The sequence below is a fragment of the Cupressus sempervirens genome, chromosome 8 (genome assembly GCF_028749045.1).
Source record: "Cupressus sempervirens isolate cs-2001-9-10 chromosome 8, ASM2874904v1, whole genome shotgun sequence".
Lineage (NCBI taxonomy): Eukaryota > Viridiplantae > Streptophyta > Pinopsida > Cupressales > Cupressaceae > Cupressus > Cupressus sempervirens.
The window spans coordinates 436777465-436799215 of NC_143125.1; the positions used below are offsets into that span (position 1 = coordinate 436777465).

Sequence of the window (21751 nt, forward strand, 5' to 3'; positions counted from 1 at the left end):
TATTTAATGATGGGAAATATGTTATGACCATGGTAATTTTCTTTTGCAAGAATGCAACAAAGGGAAGAAGCATTGCCAGAGAGGGAATTGGACATGAGGGCACCAACCTACCAAAGAGCCAAACAGGTATGACTCCAAACCACTATGACCAAGGAAAAGAACTATGCAAGCAAGGGTATACTAAGGGACCACCATGAGCTAACTGGTCAATGCACCTAATAAGATAATAAAATAATCAAACTAAGAATAAATTGTTACCTTTATGAAGTGGGATGATCGCAAAGCTTCCTATTATGACTGGCATGCCTTAATATAATGATACCATCGTACCTACATGTACATACATATATACCTATATATGTGCAAATTCAAATATGACGTACATGAATGTATACACTTCCTCAAATTATGAGGTATACATGAGCTATGTATATTTAGAATTCGATATATGTATATGTGTACATGCATATACAAGTAAAGATGGATACAAGATGGCAGCTTAATATTGACACATTGTGAACAAATTATTGGTTCCACCTTATGTCAATGTTGTAATATTAATCGGCCTTATATGTTTTTATTTGTTTCATCAGACCTTTATAGTTTCAGCGGTCTACGATGTTTGTTTTCATTGAACATTTGTTCTTACTGGTCTTTTAGTCGTGACTCTTGCATTTTAGCCAAGAGCGTAACTCATGTCTCTGCCACCTTTCCTAATCTTGCCTGTAACTCCATGGAGCATGGATTTGAAACGGGAAAGCCATTCCTATATAGGCAATTGCATTCATACCCGCAATCACTCTCCATATCGGTGATTATAATACTATTTGCTAGCTGAGATTTCATTTGCCATCTACAAATTGCATTCATAGTAACGTTGAGTCATAGCTATGAATTACATTCATATTGTTCGTATCAGAGATTGCATTCAAAGTGTCGTTGATTATACCTACTAGTTGCATCCATACAGTGGTTGAATCTCATCTGTTATAACCCCATATTGATGGTTAGTCCTTCCTGCCTGTGATTGCAAGAGGTCTAATATTTTATAGTCAAGGAGTCATACCAGGCACTCCAAGATTCCACCAGCGGTGAGGGTGATAATGCCTCTGATTTTCCAAACCAGTCCGTGCATGCTTTCTACACCTTCTTTTTAATATATTTTAAAGGCTCAGAAATTCTAGTTTGGAAATCTAAAGGACTGTTGTTGATTTAAGATAGAACCAGACGGACTAGCTCCAAACTAAATGTCTTGATTTCATAAGTCTAAATTGAATTAAGTGCATGCAAGAAGGGTCTGAATTACCTATTGTATACTATTATGATTATTCCCTCAATACTTGAAATAAATTGGAAGGATTTCCAACTTTGTGCAATCCTTATACAGGGGCATCATCCACATATGCCTTTGAGATAAGAGAAGGCACTCTCTAAGAGTTAAGAAAACTGTAATGAAAATACCATGAATCTCTTTTATAAATGTTTGTTATAAGCCCAGGCTGGGCAGAATGTTTTGACTGTGATGAACATAGATTGTTCAAGGATATAGACAGCCACACTGAGATTCATCAAGGATGACCAACCAGGTCGAGATGAAGAGTGTGGGCTGATAACAAATGAACTTTGGGTAATACCTGCAAAATAAGAGAGAGAATTCAATGACAATTAAACAGTTAATGAACATAAGCAAACCTAATAAACTGGGTCAGCTCATGGTGGTCTGAAGTTAGTCTTGTTGTCAAGTCGAGCAATGGGTGATCAGGTGCATAGTGCCCATGCAAATCCTTGGCCAAGGTAGGTTAGTGGCATGCTTCTTGCTGTGATCACTAAAGGTCAGGATAGCTTGTAGTTGGATAGATGGGTTGATGGGAGGGACTTCATGACTTAGCTGGTTGTATAGCTGACACTTTAACACCAAAATGCTCAGGTGATAGGACTAGTGGTGTCCCATGTCTAATCCCACATAGGGAGGGCTCTGCAGTTGGGACGTTAAGCCTTTAGCAATGCTTCTCCTCTCCACCTGATACCAGGACTTGCTCGACACAAGAGGATTTGCATTTCAAGATGTCTTCTTTTATTGGATATTTTATTTTTATGTACTTTATAGTTCAATTGAAGGTATGTTTAGATAATTGATATTGTTACAATCTTCAAGCAGTTAATTAGTTATCCTCTTTTCAAATATCTCAAAATCAATTAATCTATTATAACTGTTAATCTCTTTCAATTGATTATGTAAAGTAGTTATTATAACTATCTCTCTTTCATGTGTATTTGAAAAGTAACGTGATTTAATTATTTATGGTTGGGAACTTTAGCGTGTCACACTCCCTCTTTTCTCCACCCTCCATTTCCCCCTCAAATGAAGTTCTCTTTTCTCCCTCTACCTCATGTTTGAGGGAGACACAACTTTTTTATTCAAACCTGTTGAGCATTTGTTTACTTGAATAAATTTTAACTATTTTTTATTTTATTCTTTTATATTTTTAATTTAATTAGTATTGTTTATTATTCAATCCTATTTCAAGAAGGGGACATGACACCCTCTTACATATGTCTAGTATAAACTCTAGGGAATGGGGTGTATAAGATAACAAGATTTCCTATCTATCAATGAATATTATTGCAAATATGCACCAGTATATTGAGGTAAACATGGTTCGCTCAAACCTAACCTAAACATAGTGTTCAATTAAAAATGATGCAAGCTAAATTTGGCATCAAGACATTTGTTAGACATGCATCAACAAGATGATATCACAAGGCAGATTATAACAGTATGTTTAATAACTTCCCACTTCCATCATGTTTAGTTTGGAAGGAACTATCTACAACCAATTAAAATAAGATGCCTTTGAGAGATGTGGGAGCCCCTAAGAACGTGCCTATTTTGGTGGGGGGGTGCATTCTGATGGAACAAAGGAAATATCCATGACAATAGGAAACTATTACAACATAAAAATGAACAAAGGAAAAGTACTCCATGAAAGGTGACCCTAATCCATACCCCCTAACAAGGAACAAGCAATTTTCAAAATTCAAACTTGGGTCAAGACACTTTTACAGTTGTTTACATTGCTTTCAAAGCTTGATTATCTCTACAACTCACAGAAGAATAGGAGGAAATAGCTATTCATTCACAAGAAACCAATTACGTGGTGGAGCGTGCATGGGAAGGAGCTCACAAGCTACAAATGATGGTCATTCATCTTCTCTATCCATTTTGTACTTCCTTTGTTGTTGAGAGGAATGGCCACACTTTATAGCTTCAGCCACTCTCTCAATAGGAATGGGATCTCATCTGGATGGGTGAAACAGTCAAATTTAGTTTACTGTTCCTTGAGTCAAGCATCAAAAGACAAACACCTACAAGAAGATGGTCCCTTGAATCAAAGGATACAAGGAACATGAGGAGGTCATAGATTTCAGAGAAAAGCATGTTTAATGACCTAAAGGATTCTCAAATAGAGAGCAATGGAGTTGTTGAAGCTTTACTACTACAAGATTTCTTTGTTCTTGCCATTTGTACAAGTGTAATCAATAAATTATCATGTTGAATGACTTGATTTGTATTATGATTTTATTTTGAGACTTGTTACTCTTGAAAACTTTCCATAGACTTGGTACTTTTAACTTCTAGTTTCATGATTTATCTGTCATAAACTACCGATCAATATTATTAATATACCATTGTCTTTCGGTTTCTTCAATCTTCTAGTTACCATATCAAGCAAAACAATGCATCACCAAAGTGAATTTGCATTTCAGCCTTTCTGATGCATTATTAGTCAAAGTTTCTATAGTTCTTCATATTTTACCTATATTTTTCCAAGGATAGGCGTGGGGGACAGGGAAGGAGAGAGAGGGGGGATGTTACACCTTCCTTGCTATTGACCTTCTTATTCCATGATCTAGTGTTTTTCCACTCAACTTCCATGTAAAATGATAGGGAGATTCTAAACACTTGAACTCCTCACTAGATCTTTCCTCTAGGTCTTCTAGGGTTTCTCTCCTCAACCCTTACTCCTTGGAGAATGCACACAATCTTCTCCACCTCCTAAAGGTCTCTCTACCAATTTGAGATTTTGCAAACTACTGTAACTCACAAGGGTAAGTTCCCACTAAAACTTGCCATGACCATGCCAACCAACTTGCAGGGATGTTGAGCCTCTATTCTTTCCATTTCACCCAATATTGGTGTCAATTTGCACTTAGTAGCAATACTTTCCTTACCGATTCCAAGAAACGCTACATTTATGGACTACCGATTCCAAGAAACACTACATTTATGGACTAGTAGCCTTTTAGACTTGATTAGGCCTATGAACTTGGTTTTTTGCAAATCACTCAAAAACTTCACAAAGAAGCCCTGAATCTATTCCTTGATCCAAATACCCTTTTGGATGCTCTAAAGGATATCTAGGGTTTAGGGTTTGCAAGGTGTCTATACACTACCCTTCTCAATTTGTGCCTAATTAACAAGGGTTTGTTACTTATGACTGATCAAATGAGTGTATCTTGCTTCAATGGATTGATCAACTCTTGCCACTCAGTCCAAGGCTTCCTTAGGCTCCTAACAACACTCGCATGACACTTGATCAACTGCACCTATCAATCCTTGCACTTAAATATTGACTATCATTGTCTTGCACCTTGTTGGGCTATCACAGGGCTCGCCTAGGGCAAGACATCAAAAATAGCAAACCATCTTTTCCAACCTCCAATTTGATAATAACCATCTTTAACATGCCATTTGATTTGCATAATCCCTGGAACTAACAATGAACAGGCCAGTGGGTTCGGAATTTGATACTACTACGCAAAACTCCACCAAAACTCAAACCAAATCACTAGATGCAAGAAAACTAATTATACTAACTATCTACAACAAAAATTTGCAGATCTCAATCCATCAAAAGGTAGTTGCTCAAGTTGCAAAGAAGACCGTGACAAAATTGCATAGAAATATTGTTTGTTTGCTATTGCTTCTTGATCAAACCATCAACCAACCCATACACCATGCCTTGCACGGCCTCAAATATCTCCATATCACTTGCTACAACTGATAAACTGAAACATAACTGTATTTGACCATTCTTGCATATTTTGACCAAATGTTGTCATTGACAACTTTACAACTTTGAGGCAACTTTGCTTTTATCTTCACACTATGACCTCTAACTAATGCATAATGACTTCCTAGTCACCATAGAACCTATCTGGCATCATTCCTAACTTTTCCAAGCAATTTGGGGTCATTTGACATGATATGCCCAACTTAGCCAATCTTGGCAACAATTTGGCAACTTGTGCCAAACTCACATATTGACTCACAAACTATGTAAACACACCCTTTGGACCCTCTTGGAGTCCTTATCACCTCCATGACCTGGATAGGGTCACTACAAGCCAGAAATGCATTAGGGTTTTAACCCAAACCCTTGATGCCCCTGCACCATAAAACCAAAGTTGTACTGCCTCTATGATGACATCATGGCCATCCACTACAGAAATATTAGTGCTCATGGAGCAAATGCTAGTGGGATAACCTGAAATTTATTCCAAAATTTTTAGCCTGTCATCATTCACTAAATTTTTTGCTTTCGTAGGGTAATGACACCACACAAATGAATTAGGCAATTTCAGGCATAAAGATTGATTTTTAAGTCCATGTGTCATCTGTTTTCTGCAAGTAGAAGGGAAAAAAAAAATTGAAGTTCAGTTTCTCTCATTTCATTTTTTTAGCTCTTTCTTCAGTCAACTTTTTTTCTTGATTGAACATTGTGTTAATGAATAAGGCAAATTGTGGCTTGATTTTAAGGCCCACAGTGTCACCTGCAGAGTGTCAATTACTTTCTGCAAGTATAAATAAATATTTAAGTTTAGATTTTTTCGTTCCATTTATTAAATTGAAATGATCAATTAAAAGAACAGAAGCAAAAAATCAAACATATAATTGTAGTGGAAAGTAAGATGCAAGTAAATATAAAACTATATTTTTAACTTTTTCTTTCCTCAAGTGACCTTGTGAAAAATTACAAATCAGAAAACACAATCTTTCCAAAATTGCAATGAAGAATCACAATTTTCTCCAGTAACTTACCATGTCATACCACACGCATGGAGAATCCATTGGACAATGACATAAAGTGAGGTCCATAGCACAAAATATGCACCTCGAAACCAGGGGAAGCGCTGTCATTAGAGAAAATTCTATTCAATGAGCTTTTGAAAGTAATAATATCTAAAGGAGGAACAATCTAGCTGACAATTTGTCACTTATTCTTATTCTTAGAACTTAGTGTCTCAATTGATACATACCATGCTGTTGAGACCAGCATCAATGAGGAGAAATATAGCATTAACCGTATGCATACTTCCCATCAACTGTTGAAAAAAGATAAAGAGTTTTCAGTATGAGCACTGATGAAAAGTTAAACATTGACAATTTGAAATCCAGTCAGAAATAACAATTAAAGAACGTGCTAATTTATCATATGTTTTGATAACATAAAAAAATAGAATCTCATAATTGGTTATTGACATTACAAATATTACTATATATAAAAACTCATAAAGCTCATTTACTAAGAATAATATCATATGCCTATTAATACATAGAAGAGCTCTTTTTCTTGATGGTCATATCAGGTACCTCAAGTATCGTCTGCATATGCATAATCATAGAACACAACACTCCTGGGCTAGGACCAGTTACGTTTTAAAGCTAATTAGCCACAAGAATGATTGTAGAGATTCATCTATTTAAGAGAGACAAATTTTAACAAAGGACTTAACAAACCTTCAGACATGAAAAGAAGAGAATGAAAAGGCCTCAAACAAAATCACCAACATTACTGAAAAGACCCCTTAAACAGAACATGCACAAATATTCCTTTCCTCTATAACCGACATCAATGTAGCAACTAATTTTTTAAAAGGATTGTGAAAACACCTAATTTTATATTTCTTTTTGTCCGTACAATCACAAATTAAAAACTAATCAGAACTTAATTTAAAAATAATAAGATACGCACAAGTAGAAACTTGTGTTTAAAAGAACAGATTTTTTCATTGAAAAACTACACTAAGTAGTTTTCTTTTCTCGACTCAAAAACCCTAGGAAACATCCTTGTTATTGGCCAACAAAGCCTACATGACAATGCATCAAAAATAAGAATCGTCTCCCCTTACCTGTTGCCGCACGAATATAAGACGCTGATATGGTATGAAGAGCATTTTGACTCAAGCTCTGGGCGAATATGATCATCGAGCCAAGTATTATCAACCTAAAGCACATCCGTTCAGGACGAAGATGGAACTATTACCAAATTTTGGTTCCATACTGAGAGGGTCTATGCCATTGAATGGCATCAAAGGAGTTGGGAAAACTACCCCAAAAGACTCCATGAAATGTAACAAAGAAAACAAGAAAACTCGTAATGTGCCAAGGAAAAACGTTCCTGGGATCGGCTGAACAATGATGTGGTCAATTATTGCAAGACACTTTTAGCAGGGCTTGATGTCGTCCTCCAATACAGGTCTCATGGACTCCGTCTTGGAGTTGAAATCTTTAATCATAAGCATTGATTTTATTTATTTATTATTATGTTTATGTCTATATCGTTATTAAGTGCTAAATGCTTGATTGATGGGTAAGTGCTAATGGTTGGGGATCTTCTTTTGCACTTCAGTTTTGTTTTTTTCTTAAATCTTTTTTCACAAATTTGTTCATCAAAAATTTAGAACTTGGGCGTCTCTAAATGTTTAGGAGTTGTTTGTTTTTAATTCTTTTTTGGGTCATAAGGTGCAATGGAAGAGTGGGAACTCTAGGTATTATAATATTAGGAAGATGTTATTTTTTATCTATTAGACAGTTATTGAAGAGATAAAGTAAGTTCCAATAATGGTATAATTATCAAGATTCAAGTGTGTGGTTTTTGAGTCAAACTCATTGACCCATGTTTCATGAGTAATGGTTCACATGAACTCATCTCTAATGAGAATGAATGGAACACTTAGCACTCATTTCATCTGTGGAATACTCCTATAGGTGAAGCACTGTGACTTTTTGGGAGGTCACTCATTTAGCACTACTTCAGCTCAAGCATGCATTACTATGAAGTTTCCTCCATAGTTATACCAACTCTGCTTGCAACCCCATTTGTAAAACCTTCAACAAGTGTTATGCCTTATGAACCATTCATTAGAAAGCCTCTTAAGCTTGTCAATTAATAAGAGGGAGATATTTTCTACTACAAGTCAAATTGTAATATTGTTATCAAGATTCAACTATGTAATTTTTTTAGTCAAACTCATTGATCCATGTTTCACGAGTAGTGGTTCACATGAACTCCTCTCTCATGAGAATGAATGAAACACTTAGCACTCATTGCATCTAGGTGATGATCTTGTAGGTGAAGCACCAAGACTTCTCAAGAGGCCAACCATGTCAGTATTATTCTAGCTCAAGCGCACTTAACTATAAAATTTCCTCCATAGTTAAATGCATCTTGCTTGCAACTACATTTGCAAAACCTCCAACAAGTGTTGTGCCCTATGAACCATTTATTAGAAAGCCCTGCATCAAGTTAAATTGTGGTATTGTTATCAAGATTGAAGTTCCAAACTTTAAAAAAATACAATTTATCAAGTCTTGGTCTTTTACATTGGATTTATGATCTTATAATGCACTCATAGGTTATGCAACCATTTTTTTTTTAGATCATATACAAAAAAACATTAAAATTGTATCGGCTAAGTAAGGTATATCAAACATCATAGCTATTAAAGACATGAGTTGATTGACTATAGATCTAAAGGTAACTTAATAAATGGCTTTAAGACTCTTACACACAAACCTTGCCTCACACACCTTATATAGGAGATACAATGCATGTAATCATTAAAATGTATTTCAAAACCATGGGCCAAAACCACCCAAAAAGTGGTCTCATCTTATCTTCAATCTATGTCCTATGATTTGTCAAAACACACACTAGCATATGTATCTCCTTTCTACAACTCACTTATGTGGATAAAAAAATTATACATTTTCTATTTTAGAAAACCAAACTTCTAAAGGCCATGACTTTTTAAATGGGTGTTTGATTGATGAATTGTTTGAAGTGTTAAAATAATTATGATATGCTCTATCAAGCTATTGCTTAGCTAGTTATGGACATGTTTAGACTATTTTGGAGCCTCTAAGGTCTTCAAAAATGACTTCTAAACTATGTTCTCATTTCAAAAATAAAAACTTATCTGCAAATCTAGAAATGATCTTGCAACAATAGTTTTTTTAATACACTTACATATCCCACCTAAAGTTTTGGAGAAAACTTTAGATCAATCCATATACTCAAATGCAAACCTACTACATAAATAATAACCTTACATAAATACAACATTGGAACACTATTTTCCTAACAAAAACTACCTATTAGCATCTACGTCTGAAGCTCTGTAAACCTTCAAATACTAGCTAGTCAATAAAATTTATATTACAATTACATTGATTGAGTGGATAGAGGTCCAAACTAGTTCAAAAAAATAGTTTTTTAGTAGATTCAAATAGTAAAATAGATTATAAATTAAAATATTCTATATAAAAAGTTATATATCCCTATTTTGTATGGTATTAACTAATCCATCCCAATGAAACAACACAAAGTTATAATTTTCCAATACTCATCAAAGCACTCATGAAATGTATTTTTTTCCTTTAAAAATATATTCTTAAAAAAATGAGAGTGCCATCATTAAAAGCTTGTTTTGTTCATATCTTGTAAAAGAGTATTTAGTGATTATGTATAATTGCAAATGTAATGATTAGATAGAGAAAAAATGATGTCTAAATTCTTTCATTTATTTGTTTTACATTTATTTCAAGTCATATTAAAAGTGCAATCTTTTTATGTTTGATTTCACTTATTTAAATTATATGTTGGCTATAAAATTGAAATTAATTAATCCTTATAGTGCCTTTGTTCTAGGTGGTACAAACCCTTCTTTTATAATCATTCATTTACTCTATAGTGGTAGGCATAGTGTTATCTCCAAACAAGAAAGAAAATGTGGCACTATCCTCTTAATTGAAATATTATTTTCATTTTTCATGACCTAACTTTTTTTTTGTATAATTTGATTGTTAATGATTGATTAGTCACAAAATAATTTGAATTGAAGACCTATAATGTCATATTAAAGGACAAGCTCTTAGACATTAGCAATTGGCATGAGATAAATAGATTTCATAAAAAGACATCAATTGAAACACATTAAAAAAATATTATAGCACCAATTCAAATTCAAATGAAAGCTAAAGCTAGAAAGAAGGGTGGAGATGTTTACAAAAAAATGGAAACTTCATGTATAAATAATGAAAGAATACAAAGGACTACCAATATGTGAACTTGACACACTATACATTACTTAAGCCCTTAGAGAATAAGCTTCATCCAAAATTAAAATGTAACTTTTTAAATTTAAAAATCAACCCCTTGAATTGTCAAGATGCTTCAATGTAGAGCATAATTAATATGTGATTTCATGTGGGGTCGTAGAATGTTCACATCATATATGTGCACTTAAGATGGAATGCAATCAACAAGGTGTTGTTTGTAGTTAGAACAAATAATCATCCCCTGTCTAATTTGAGCCTAACATATTTCTGAGCTTCAAAAACTAATAGGTCATTAGAAAATCTAATCACTCCCATTTGACACAAGTACTCTACTGACATGGCCAATCTTCACATCTAATGTTAATTGATCTCTCTTGGTAGTTGTATGCAATAGGAACAAATTGTACAAATGAGATAATTGATGGGTTCAATGTAAATAGAAACCTGGGCATAATAAAAGATGTGCAAATTTAGAGAGTGCTCCAAACCAATAAGGTTTACATTCGACTTGATTAATTTTCCATCAATATATATAGTGCTTGACATGCCAACAAATGACAAAAACATATGCATAGGAACAATAAAGAAAATGGGTGACACAAACTTATGTCAACCCAAGAATGCCCTTGCATTGATAATCGTTGGTACAATATTGAGTTACTTGTGTTACAAACAATATTTTGCATATACATAATTTGACCACCCAAGTCATCTTACATAATAAGCAAAAAAATCATAATTCCTCTCAAGCCCTTTTCTCCTAAAGTAATAAGATATTCATATTCACCATCTTGGATCTTATTGTCTGTATACATGTTTAATATTTATAGTTGACTTCTTCTTTCTATTTTTATAGTATCTCTTTTCTCACTTACAAGATCCATACACTCTCAATATATCTAGGTGCATGGTGGTAATAATTATCAAATATTAAGGCAAGAGTCTACAATGCATCGGTAAATTGTGAGCTTCTCATTGAGGAGGTCTTGTGTTTGCATCTACTCAATATTAACATATAATAATAATTAATCTAATAATAATAATTTAAAATGAATAATAAATAATCTAAGCTTTGACTAATTACCTATCAATTAAAAACATAAAAAGTTATCAAATATAAATTAAATAACAATGAGATATACAACCTTTCCATTATATATCTTGCATTTTTCCCTCAAACATTTTATATGAAATTTGTCATTGATTGGTTTTATTTTCCTTTATCTTTTTCTATATTCCCAAAGTGTAAATATTCTTTTCTCAAATGTGTCATGACAAAATCATCTTAACGCAATTATTATCCTTTTAAAACTCATTTATGTATACCTCATATCTAGTGGTACTCTCTTCCAATTAGTTCTTGAGTTATGCATGGAACCAGCTCATGTTATGAGCAAAGTCCTCATCTTATATGCTTACATATTTATCTTTTACTTCCACCCCTAATGGATATTCAACACCTTTTAATGATCCATAAATCACTTCAATTGGTGCATTTTTGGATTATATGTTCACCAAGTTTTATAAAAGCTCACTTAAAATAGAGTTCCATTATACATTAAAATCATTAACTAGATATATAAGAAAGTTTTCAATACTTTGACTAACAACCTTGAGTTGTGGATGATGTTGAACCTATGATTTAATTGCATGTCCAATTTGTTCCATATGATGCAACAAGAATAGCTAAGGTAGTTAGAATAAAGTGTCTAGAATGATGTTTCACAACAATACATGCAACTAAACTATCTCCTCAAAGAAAAAATCAACTACCCTAGATGTAAAATTTGACTTACAATAAGGAATAGAGTTCATCATTGTAGAAAATATGTCCACCAAAAATAAGGCGATAAGATTGAATCATTGGCCCTCTATATTGAAAATTAGAGAAAGATATAAAAAAATGGGTTTTTTTGTGTTCAAAGTTGTAGGTCGTAGTCCCTAAATCTAACTCATTTTGTGAGCACTACAGTTGTCAAACTTGAAGCTACAAGACTATGACATATGATTGAGTAGGAGGAGTATAAGCCATTTTATTAAGGTGGGAATTACATTCAAATTTAGGTTAATCAAACTAAAAGGTCTTCCTTAAAGGTATTTTGAATATGATTGAACTTAATTATACAAATTGATGAGTTGTTGTAATAGTACCCATTATACATTTGACTCCAAAGAAATATCACTAGGCTAAGGATTAACTTACTAAATTCTGACCTCTATTAATTTGATAAGCATGACATAACATGAAAGTAGTATATGGGTGTGCAAAACATAGCTCTCAAATATAATAATAATTTAAGGATTGGTGGAGATGTGTTTCCTAGAGATAATGTCGAATCATGAGGTGTATTCAACCTCACTTCTTGTTCTAATCTACTAGTGAGTGAGATTTTGGTTTACTCATATGGTGGGCTATTGCTTCTACAACCAATGTATATTCATTGGGTTACAAAGTCCATGCATACTAAGAAAGATGAAACATCTAAACAAAAATTAATATGAGGTGCATATGAGCTTTACCAAAAATATGATTTACATAAATTAAAATGCTTAGTAATACATATCTAGACCATATAAATCCATTGATGCAATAGCTAAAAGATTAGTATAAATTTTATATTGTCTCAAAATATTATGGCATTCATCAAATGTATATAACATTCTTACAAACATGTTACATGTAAAAGAAAAATGAAAATTCAAGGATAAGGGGTACTAAGTAATAACTACATTAGTTAAGGGATGTCATTTTTCAATGCAAATGTTTGATGTGATATTCTATGTTATATCATTATTTCAAAACAAAATCTTTAATATTTCATCAAGATGTGGAAAAATTATGAGTATACTAAAGATTCCAATCAATAAAGACATATAATGCATTGATGTGAATAGTGTGTAATCTAATTGGTGCATCTCTTATAGTGTATTCACACTAGTTTACTCAGGGAACTTTCAATTGATTTAGCTTTTTTATTTGTCTTGTGTCATATAATTAAGACTGAGTTTTAACAGTCACATATTATCCTATCTTTTTGCCTTGCCTATGTAAGAAAGGTTTCTTATGCACTTTATGTATCAATACATCATTTTTCATCCATTATCAAGCAACAATTCTCGCAACTCTTTTGTGGAAGGCTATTGTTGATTTTGTAGGTGATTATGGATGCTTACTTTTTTGTGCAGTTCTTATATGACTAAGATTAGGAAATATGTGTTGGTAGTGGGACAATGTCCCTCATTGGATTCACAACATGGTTTAACAACCTTGTGTGTCTTCTATAAGTCTAGTAATTGTATCAAGAATTAACAAGTTGGTCTTTTGGTGCAATGAAAACCCTAGATGTTAACAAGTGGTATCATAGCTTGGTCACAATTTTGAATCCTTGCAGGCCACAATGAGTAACATTTGGAGGGGGATTGTTAGTAGTGGGCCAATATCCCTTGCTAGACTTGCAACATAGTTTAACAACCCCCAATGTCTTTTATATGTCTAGTGGAACTGTATCGGGCATTAACACATTGATCTTTTGGCGAAATGGTAACCCCAAAAATTAACAAGATGAGTCTTTGATATAAATAAAAATAGGGTTTAAAAAGATCTAAAAATTATAGAGAAAAAGAAGGAACCCATGAAGAACAAGTTCAAAAGAAGATCAAAACTATACATAAAAATATGTAAGTTAAAAGAAATATTCTCTTAATATATTACCACTAATAATCAATATAATTTTAATAAAAATATAGTGAATAAAATAATCATGCAAATAAAATTCATTGTAAAATGAATAGTGGTAAAGTAATAAAGAAATTGGTCAAAAAGGAAGGATAGAAAAATGCAGAGGAAAAGAAAAAAAAATCTAAGAAGAGGAGGCAAGAAAAATTTTAACAAGAAGAAGAAGAAAATTGATGATACTAAAAAAATATATAACATAAAAATAGGATTGGTAGAAAATTAAAAATCAAATGTAAACTTTAATGATGAATAATCAAATGTAGAGGAAATAAAGAGGGCGTGTTGTTGGCAATGTGTCAGTATCCCTCACAAGGTTCATGGCATGGATTAATTCTCTCTTGCATATTCTATAAATCTAGTGGTTATATCAAACATTAATAGATTGATATTTTGGTGCAACAACAACCCTAGCTTGTAACAAGTGGTATTGGAGCTTGGTCACAAGTTTGAATCTATGTAGGTTGTGATGAGTGATGTTGGGAGGGGAATTGTTGGCATTGGGCCAACATTCCTCTTGGGGTTCATGACATAGATTAACCACCTCTTGTGTCTTCTACAATTTTAGTGGTTGTATCAGGAATTGACAGGTCAAGCTTTTGGTGCAACGAAAAATCTAGCTTGTAACACTTGCAATGTTGAACAAGAAGAAATGTGTTCATTGCTGATTTAAAAAAATGTGCATGTAACATAAAGTGGGGTGGAGGAGGGGTGAAAAGTAGTAAGAAAGCAAAGGGGTGTGCAAATAGTCATAGAGTTGAAAGATGATGAACTATCTTGAATCATAAAGAAGTGAGAATGAATTGGAGGTTTCAGTAAAAAATGGAGAAGGTTAGGATAAAGAGGAAGGTTATAAAATTTAACAAGGTCAAAATAAATGGGTAATACAAAGTAACTATTAGTAATAAAAATCAATAAATCTAATATCTACACATGGTATAAAGATCTTAGTGGTATAATACAAATATTTAGAGTGCATAATATACAACATATAAGAGGTTGTCATGTGGTACTATACATATTATTAAATGTCCTTATATTATAAGAGGTCAAATATGCAACCACAAATTTCATCAAGGTCTTTGTTGGATCTAGCAAAGACCTCTAACCTACATGTGATACCATACAAACTCACATTGATGTGTACTCTTAACCATGTGCATTATATAACCTCTTTATATTATAAATTACACACTTAACCATTTTGTGCGGTACTACTAGGACTATTAAGGTGCATACAAGGGTGATATTTATGTATGCATCACATTAATAGACAGACAAGGATAAGAATGTTCAAATTTACAACCAAAACATTAGAAAGGTAGATGAGTGTCATGGAAGAGAAGGGTGCAAAACTAAATAAAGAGGGAGATCAAGGACCATGTATAAGCATCTTTGGTATGATTTTTCAAAAGAAATAACCCCCATACCTTAGCTCTTTTAATATATTATTAAAGCATTGGGAGTTTTTTGAGCTACTTCTCCCAACTTTCTCCTATAACTATTATCCTTTTATATCTAGCACATAGGTGACATTTAAGATATTTAGTAAGTGTGGTTTTAATGAAAACAACCAATATCACCAATGTAGGGAGTTTGATATGCATTCTTTGTAGAGTCTAGATTTGTAAAGAGACCTCATATAATATGTTAGAAGGGAATCAAGTTCTTGAGCTTATTTTGAGGTTTAAAAGAACATTTGGCTCTTTTTTGTTGTTTTAAAAAAATCATATTATAAATAACATTAACACAAATATATGTTCTTATTCTTTTATTCATTCATCCTAAGAAAACCACATTTGGATAGGATAGTTCATATCAGTAAGCTCTTCATCACAAGTATTGAGTGCTTGTGTGGCAAGAGTTTATAAGGTGCCTAATTTTTGTGTAGGTTGTTGATGGTAACATGCATTAAGGTATATGTTAGCTTGGTACTATTTTCTATATACTTGTCTATGGAAAGAATTGCCAAGCACACTACAAATAAGAGCCCCTAAGAAGGGAATCCATTGTCATGTCCATGCCTTAATTGAATGTAATTCTCTTTGAATTTAATTCCTCAAGTTTATCTATGTAATGCCATCAATTTAGGTTAGCGTCATCAACACAATATATATATCCATCTTATAAGCTTAACATGGAATGATTTCTGGGGAGTATTCAAAGTATTCAATATAAATATTGGCTACAAATGGTAATCAAATAAATCCTATCATAGTCATATTATTATTATGTATTAGGTTTGTGTAGACTCAACTCAAATGAGAGGCTTCCAAATTACGGTTATGTTATAGACTCTTGCCTAAACATATAAATATTTTAGTATAATTGAAAATAGACAAAATAAAGTGTTTAATATTTATGATAAGGAACAAATTCTAAATATTGTAACAACTTTTTCTTATTTTACTTCTTTTGAACTAATTTTTATTATTAATATAAATATAAAGTTGCTGAAACAAAAAAAAAAATTATATTTAAGCTTCTACACCCTTTGAAATTAAAAAAATTGTCAGCTAAAAAAATGCCAATATTTACCTAAATATATAAACTCAAACAAATAAAAATAATAAAAACAAAATGAACTTTTGATGCATTAGTATACTCACAAAGTCCACGGTGAAACGTTCAGTTTTTAGAAAGGGAACAATTATGAGCCAAAAAACAATGTCTGTCATCATCACAGCACCTGCACATGTCTGTTCAAATTATCAATTCATCTCTCAAAAGCTGCCTAAAATGCTCAATTATCTCGTTAGTAAATATTTGCACATATTAAACCTTATACCAAATTAATTTTCAAAGACCAAATATGAATGCAATATGACAGCGTGGCAATACGTTAGATAATAAAATATTCATTTTATTTTCATTTTCGAGTTACCAGTTTTTAATGTTACATTCTCTTTTAAACCACAAGAACACCAAGAATCCAGAAAAAGTAACATAACACCAAACAAGATTAAGCCTAACGAAAAAAATTATAAACCAAAATAGAAAACCCAATGATAAAACTAACAACGAGTTAGCTTTTGACATCTATGATAGATGAAAGTCTAAAAGCATGTTATGACTATCATGAGAACCTTGAGAGATTCATCTTCCTCAATTATAGGCAATTCCGTTAATAATTATAAGAAATATATATTTTATTAATAAAATTTAAACTTGCTTTTAAATTTGTAATAGGAGATGATAGGATTGTTGGAATCATCAAAACTTATTACATATTTTAAATTATTATCTAAATTAAGAGGGGTGTTGTTATAGAACAAATTATATCTATTATATTTATATAGATAACTTTCAATCTTAGCTTCATTTTATGATTATATTTTTTTGATATTTTGGCTAATGTCAAATGGTTAGAAGTTCTCTTGATATGGAGGTATTTTATTGATGTCGTGGTTCTTGTTTCATAACACTAACTAGATGAGATCATTAGACAATGTAAGGTGCATTCTTTACTTACAAAATTTCTTCTATGTTCTTCTTTGTAGGTTTTGTATAAAGAATTCATCTATACACGTAATAGACACACATCATGTATGTTTTCAAAATAGTTAAAAATATATAAATCTATATTACAATGAGTAGGTAAGGGTTTCAACATACTACAACAAATGTTTATTGGCTATATGCAAAATTAAATTAATAAAAATGTAAGTATGCCGAAATGGAGATTATTAACTAAAGTTTCACATAGCTCGTGTATATTTCTTCCTTTTATGTTTCATGTGCATATAGGAACAAGAATATATTTTTGAGCAAATAGTAAATAATACATATATTCTCAATTAATTGAGACTTTAATGGTTAACTTTTTGCCAACTTTAAAATTTAATCATTATGATAGTTATTATAATAAATAAAGTTAAACATTTAACATCATAAAAAATTGTGTACCCATTGTCAAGACTCAATGTCTCTTTTTTATAGCCTTGTGAAATAATCATATCATGCATTTTCATCTACACATTACAACATGGAGTGTTTGACATTTGAGGCAAATATGGTTGATGCTCTAAAAGGTTAGTCTCTAAATACTTAGTTCAAGAAGAAAAAAATAAAAAGATATTAGATTACTTAGTGAAAATTTACACCAAAAGAAACTTTATTACCATTGATTGTTGGTTTCTTACTGTTTGTTTCTAAGGTTTGTTGGTTGGATCTTTTGGGTTCATTGCATATTTTCAACTTTAGGTCCCATAGATGTTAAGACCTTGTGAACAATAGTAAAAATCTTCATTCTTTCATTCATGCTTGGATAAAGTCTTACTCTATTTTGAGAAGAAAACATATCCATTTAACCAAGGAGCTCAAAGGTCCTTACATACCATTTAAAATCCATAACACTAATAGATACACATAATAAAGAGTTGTGCACAAGCCCTGAAAACCCCAACACTAGAAACATTGACATTGGTAAGGCTCTTAAATAAAAGGAATCTTTAAAAAAAATGTGTTCCTCTTAATACTCTAGATGCAGTCTACTCCTATGCTAACAATTACTAGACAATAAATTGTAGGATGAGGCTTGTGAGTTTGGAAAGGGTGAAGGGTTGGAGAACTAAAATAAAAAGGTAAGTGAGGTGTTAGAAAAAATGGGACATTTAAGTCATCTTTTAATATTTAGTATTATATCACTATTCTACAACTTAGTGTGGTTGAGATGATTCTTCTATCCTACAATATATTTAATGTTTAACCTTATAGATGTTAAAAAAAATTTCTTGTTGCTATAAACGCAAACACCAATTCCAAAAAAAATCTAAATAGAAATTCAACTGATCTCTATACACCAATTTAGTGGATCATTATAAATCACCATTAAAACACAAACACATTCAATGTTTTTGTTGCTCATTATGTTTTGATGTTTATGGTATTTGTAGTTTGTTGTTAATATGTTTCTATTATCCTAATTACTCTACACCCTTTGAATTGTCGTGAAAAGGGAAACCACCCTAATTTTTCAACTTTTAATATTCAAATATTCAAAAACATGCACATTAATCATTGTATTGACATAAACATATTGAGCCTTTAAAGCAAACATATCATAAACAAATACCAAAAATAAGAACACTTGAAATTTGAGCACTCTCTCATAAAAAGATATTGAGAAATCTACTCACAAGGCAAAACTACATGAGGGATCCTACCTTTAATAAGATTCAAAAGTGAAGTTTGTTAAGAGTTGTACAAGAGATTTGATTGATGAAGAATATATAAGGGTCAAAAAGATGGTAGAATCTGATAAAGAGTGAAATTCCTAGCATTTGGAATCCATTTCTTTAATCTTTTATAATTTTAGGAAGAATCTATAATGAAGACAAACTCTAAAGTCAATATATAGAGGATGTAAGCCTTGGAAGTAACTTCACTTCCAAAAACCTTTGAGATGTTTCATTTATGAACTTCAACATAACTACTACATAATCCTTCAAATCCTACCTCCAGTTAGGCATTGAAAGGAAGAAAATATAAACTTTCTAGAAAAATCTCTGGATTAATTGGAATTACTTTAGTCTTTGGCCTCAATGTTTCAAGAGCACAAAGATCAATTTATGAAGATGAGTACATTGTTGTAAATTATAAGCACTTTTATTGGTGTGATTTTTTGTTCCAAAATTCATAATAGGATTTCATATGGCATGCAATGGACACCTAAATTTGAATATGGGTCTTATGGTTTTTTTAAAAAAATATTTAAAGTCATGGAAAGCTCTTATTTGTAAGTGTAACCATTTATTATTTCTCCATTCCAATAACTCATTTGATCACATAGGCCCTATGTTGTCATTTGTGGCCTTTGTTATCTCTCCCAACCTTCAATTATTTATACCTCATGGTGAAAGTTTGAGACCTAATTGGTGGGTATATGACAACTAGGAAACCAATACCTAGGTATGTGCTGGAATTCTTTAGAATAATTGAGAGGGGGGTGAATCAGTTATCCAAGGTCCATATGTACAAATAAAACTTTTCACAGCTTAGTGAACCCATATCCATATAACCTTATTATGCATGCATCCATTAATTCATACAATACTTAAATTGTGTAGGTTATTGTCTTAGGTCAAAACAACTTTCTAGAAATGTAAACATGAAACATAAAGATTCAATAACACATTTGACACATGGTTTTTACGTGGAAATGCAATTTGGGAAAAACCACTAGTAACATGCTACTAATTCTCATTATTCTGAAGTGATGTCCTATGAAAGGCTAGCGCAATTAAAGGTTACAATACACACTATTAAATATGACATGGTTAGAGGATTTCAATCACCCTATTAGGAGTGAGCCTTGTTAGAGGACTTTAGATCATTCACTTGGAATGTTGCCTAGTTAAAGGATTTACAAATGACTATTAGGTCAACCTTAATCCAAAGGATTTACCCTAGATTGATACAATGATTAAAAAGCAATAGTAAGGCTTGAACTGATAACAAATTACAACTCGCTTGTAGATTAAAGATCTTTGTTTCAGTCCTCCATTCTACTTGGCTTTTACACACTTCAACTCTGTTATCTTGTTCACCCTTCAAGCATTCATACTCTTAAGCCTTCTTATATTGCATGCCAATTACAGTCTCTTCTGTTAAGCCACTAAAAGAAGAAATACCCTAGACTCCTTGTGTTCATTAGGTTCTTGCACATGACAACCTTTGCTTCAAACCAACTCTCTCTACAAATAGAGATTTAAGATCTATTGTCATTCAATCTCAATCATCTATTTTAGGGTTAGGTAGGATTAGGTAGGATATAATGAATCTACCCACTTTTCCATTTGGTTCATCTAGAAACCTCTTCTTCAATCCTCTTTTGAATTCACCACAAAATGTTTTACCTTGAATTTTGTGCCACCATCTCATCCTAGTTATCTTCCACATGCTTCACACAATTCAAGAAAATAAAATAGTCAGCTCAGATTTGTCAAATCTATGATTTAACATGAATATCGGCACTCAACATCAATATGATGTCACTCGGCTTCCATATTGTTCTTCCACTCGTCATCCACTAGTTAACTCGACAAACACTAAAGTTTATTGATGCTCGACATCAACTAAACTTTACTCGACTTACACTAAGTTCACTCGGCATACACTGAATTTTCACTTTTCTCAGCTCCAATTGATTTTCTACTCAGCTTGCACTAACTTTGCTCAACACCTACTGTCCACTTTGTCAAGCTTGACAGACCTAATTCTTCTTGCTTGTTCTTCTACACTTGAACAATGCATCCATCCTTTTGCAACCTTAAGTAGATAAACAATACACTATATCATCGCTATCTTAACTGATCATTATACTCTTTTTACATCCCATAACTCAACCTTTCCTCTAGGTGCTCTTGTTATTGCATTTGATCAAATTCTCTCCATTAATTAAACAAATGATAGTACTCACATCAACTAAACAGTTGTCTTACTAGTAAGCAATTGGTTTGACATCAGTGACAAAATAATGATTGTTCCATTACAGGTTCTTCACTTCAAAACAATCTCATATTAATAGTATGGATAACTAAATGTCTTATAACCCAAGTTTTGGGCTGAAATTTGAATTGGGGCACATCTTGGTAATTTGGTGGGATTTCTAT

The 21751-nt window shown here is 32.3% G+C and overlaps 1 protein-coding gene across 1 annotated transcript in view; it reads right to left on the reverse strand.

Moving 5' to 3' along the window:
- LOC149543096 (protein rolling protein) overlaps window positions 1-21751 on the reverse strand; it is a 69989-nt gene that overhangs the window by 34194 nt on the left and 14044 nt on the right. The window contains exons 4-6 of the mRNA XM_089798006.1: window positions 16748-16837; window positions 6322-6387; window positions 6104-6195 (exon numbers count right to left, since the gene is read on the reverse strand). Coding sequence (XP_089654132.1) covers window positions 6104-6195; window positions 6322-6387; window positions 16748-16837 — 248 coding nt within the window. The remainder of the gene's footprint in view (window positions 1-6103; window positions 6196-6321; window positions 6388-16747; window positions 16838-21751) is intronic.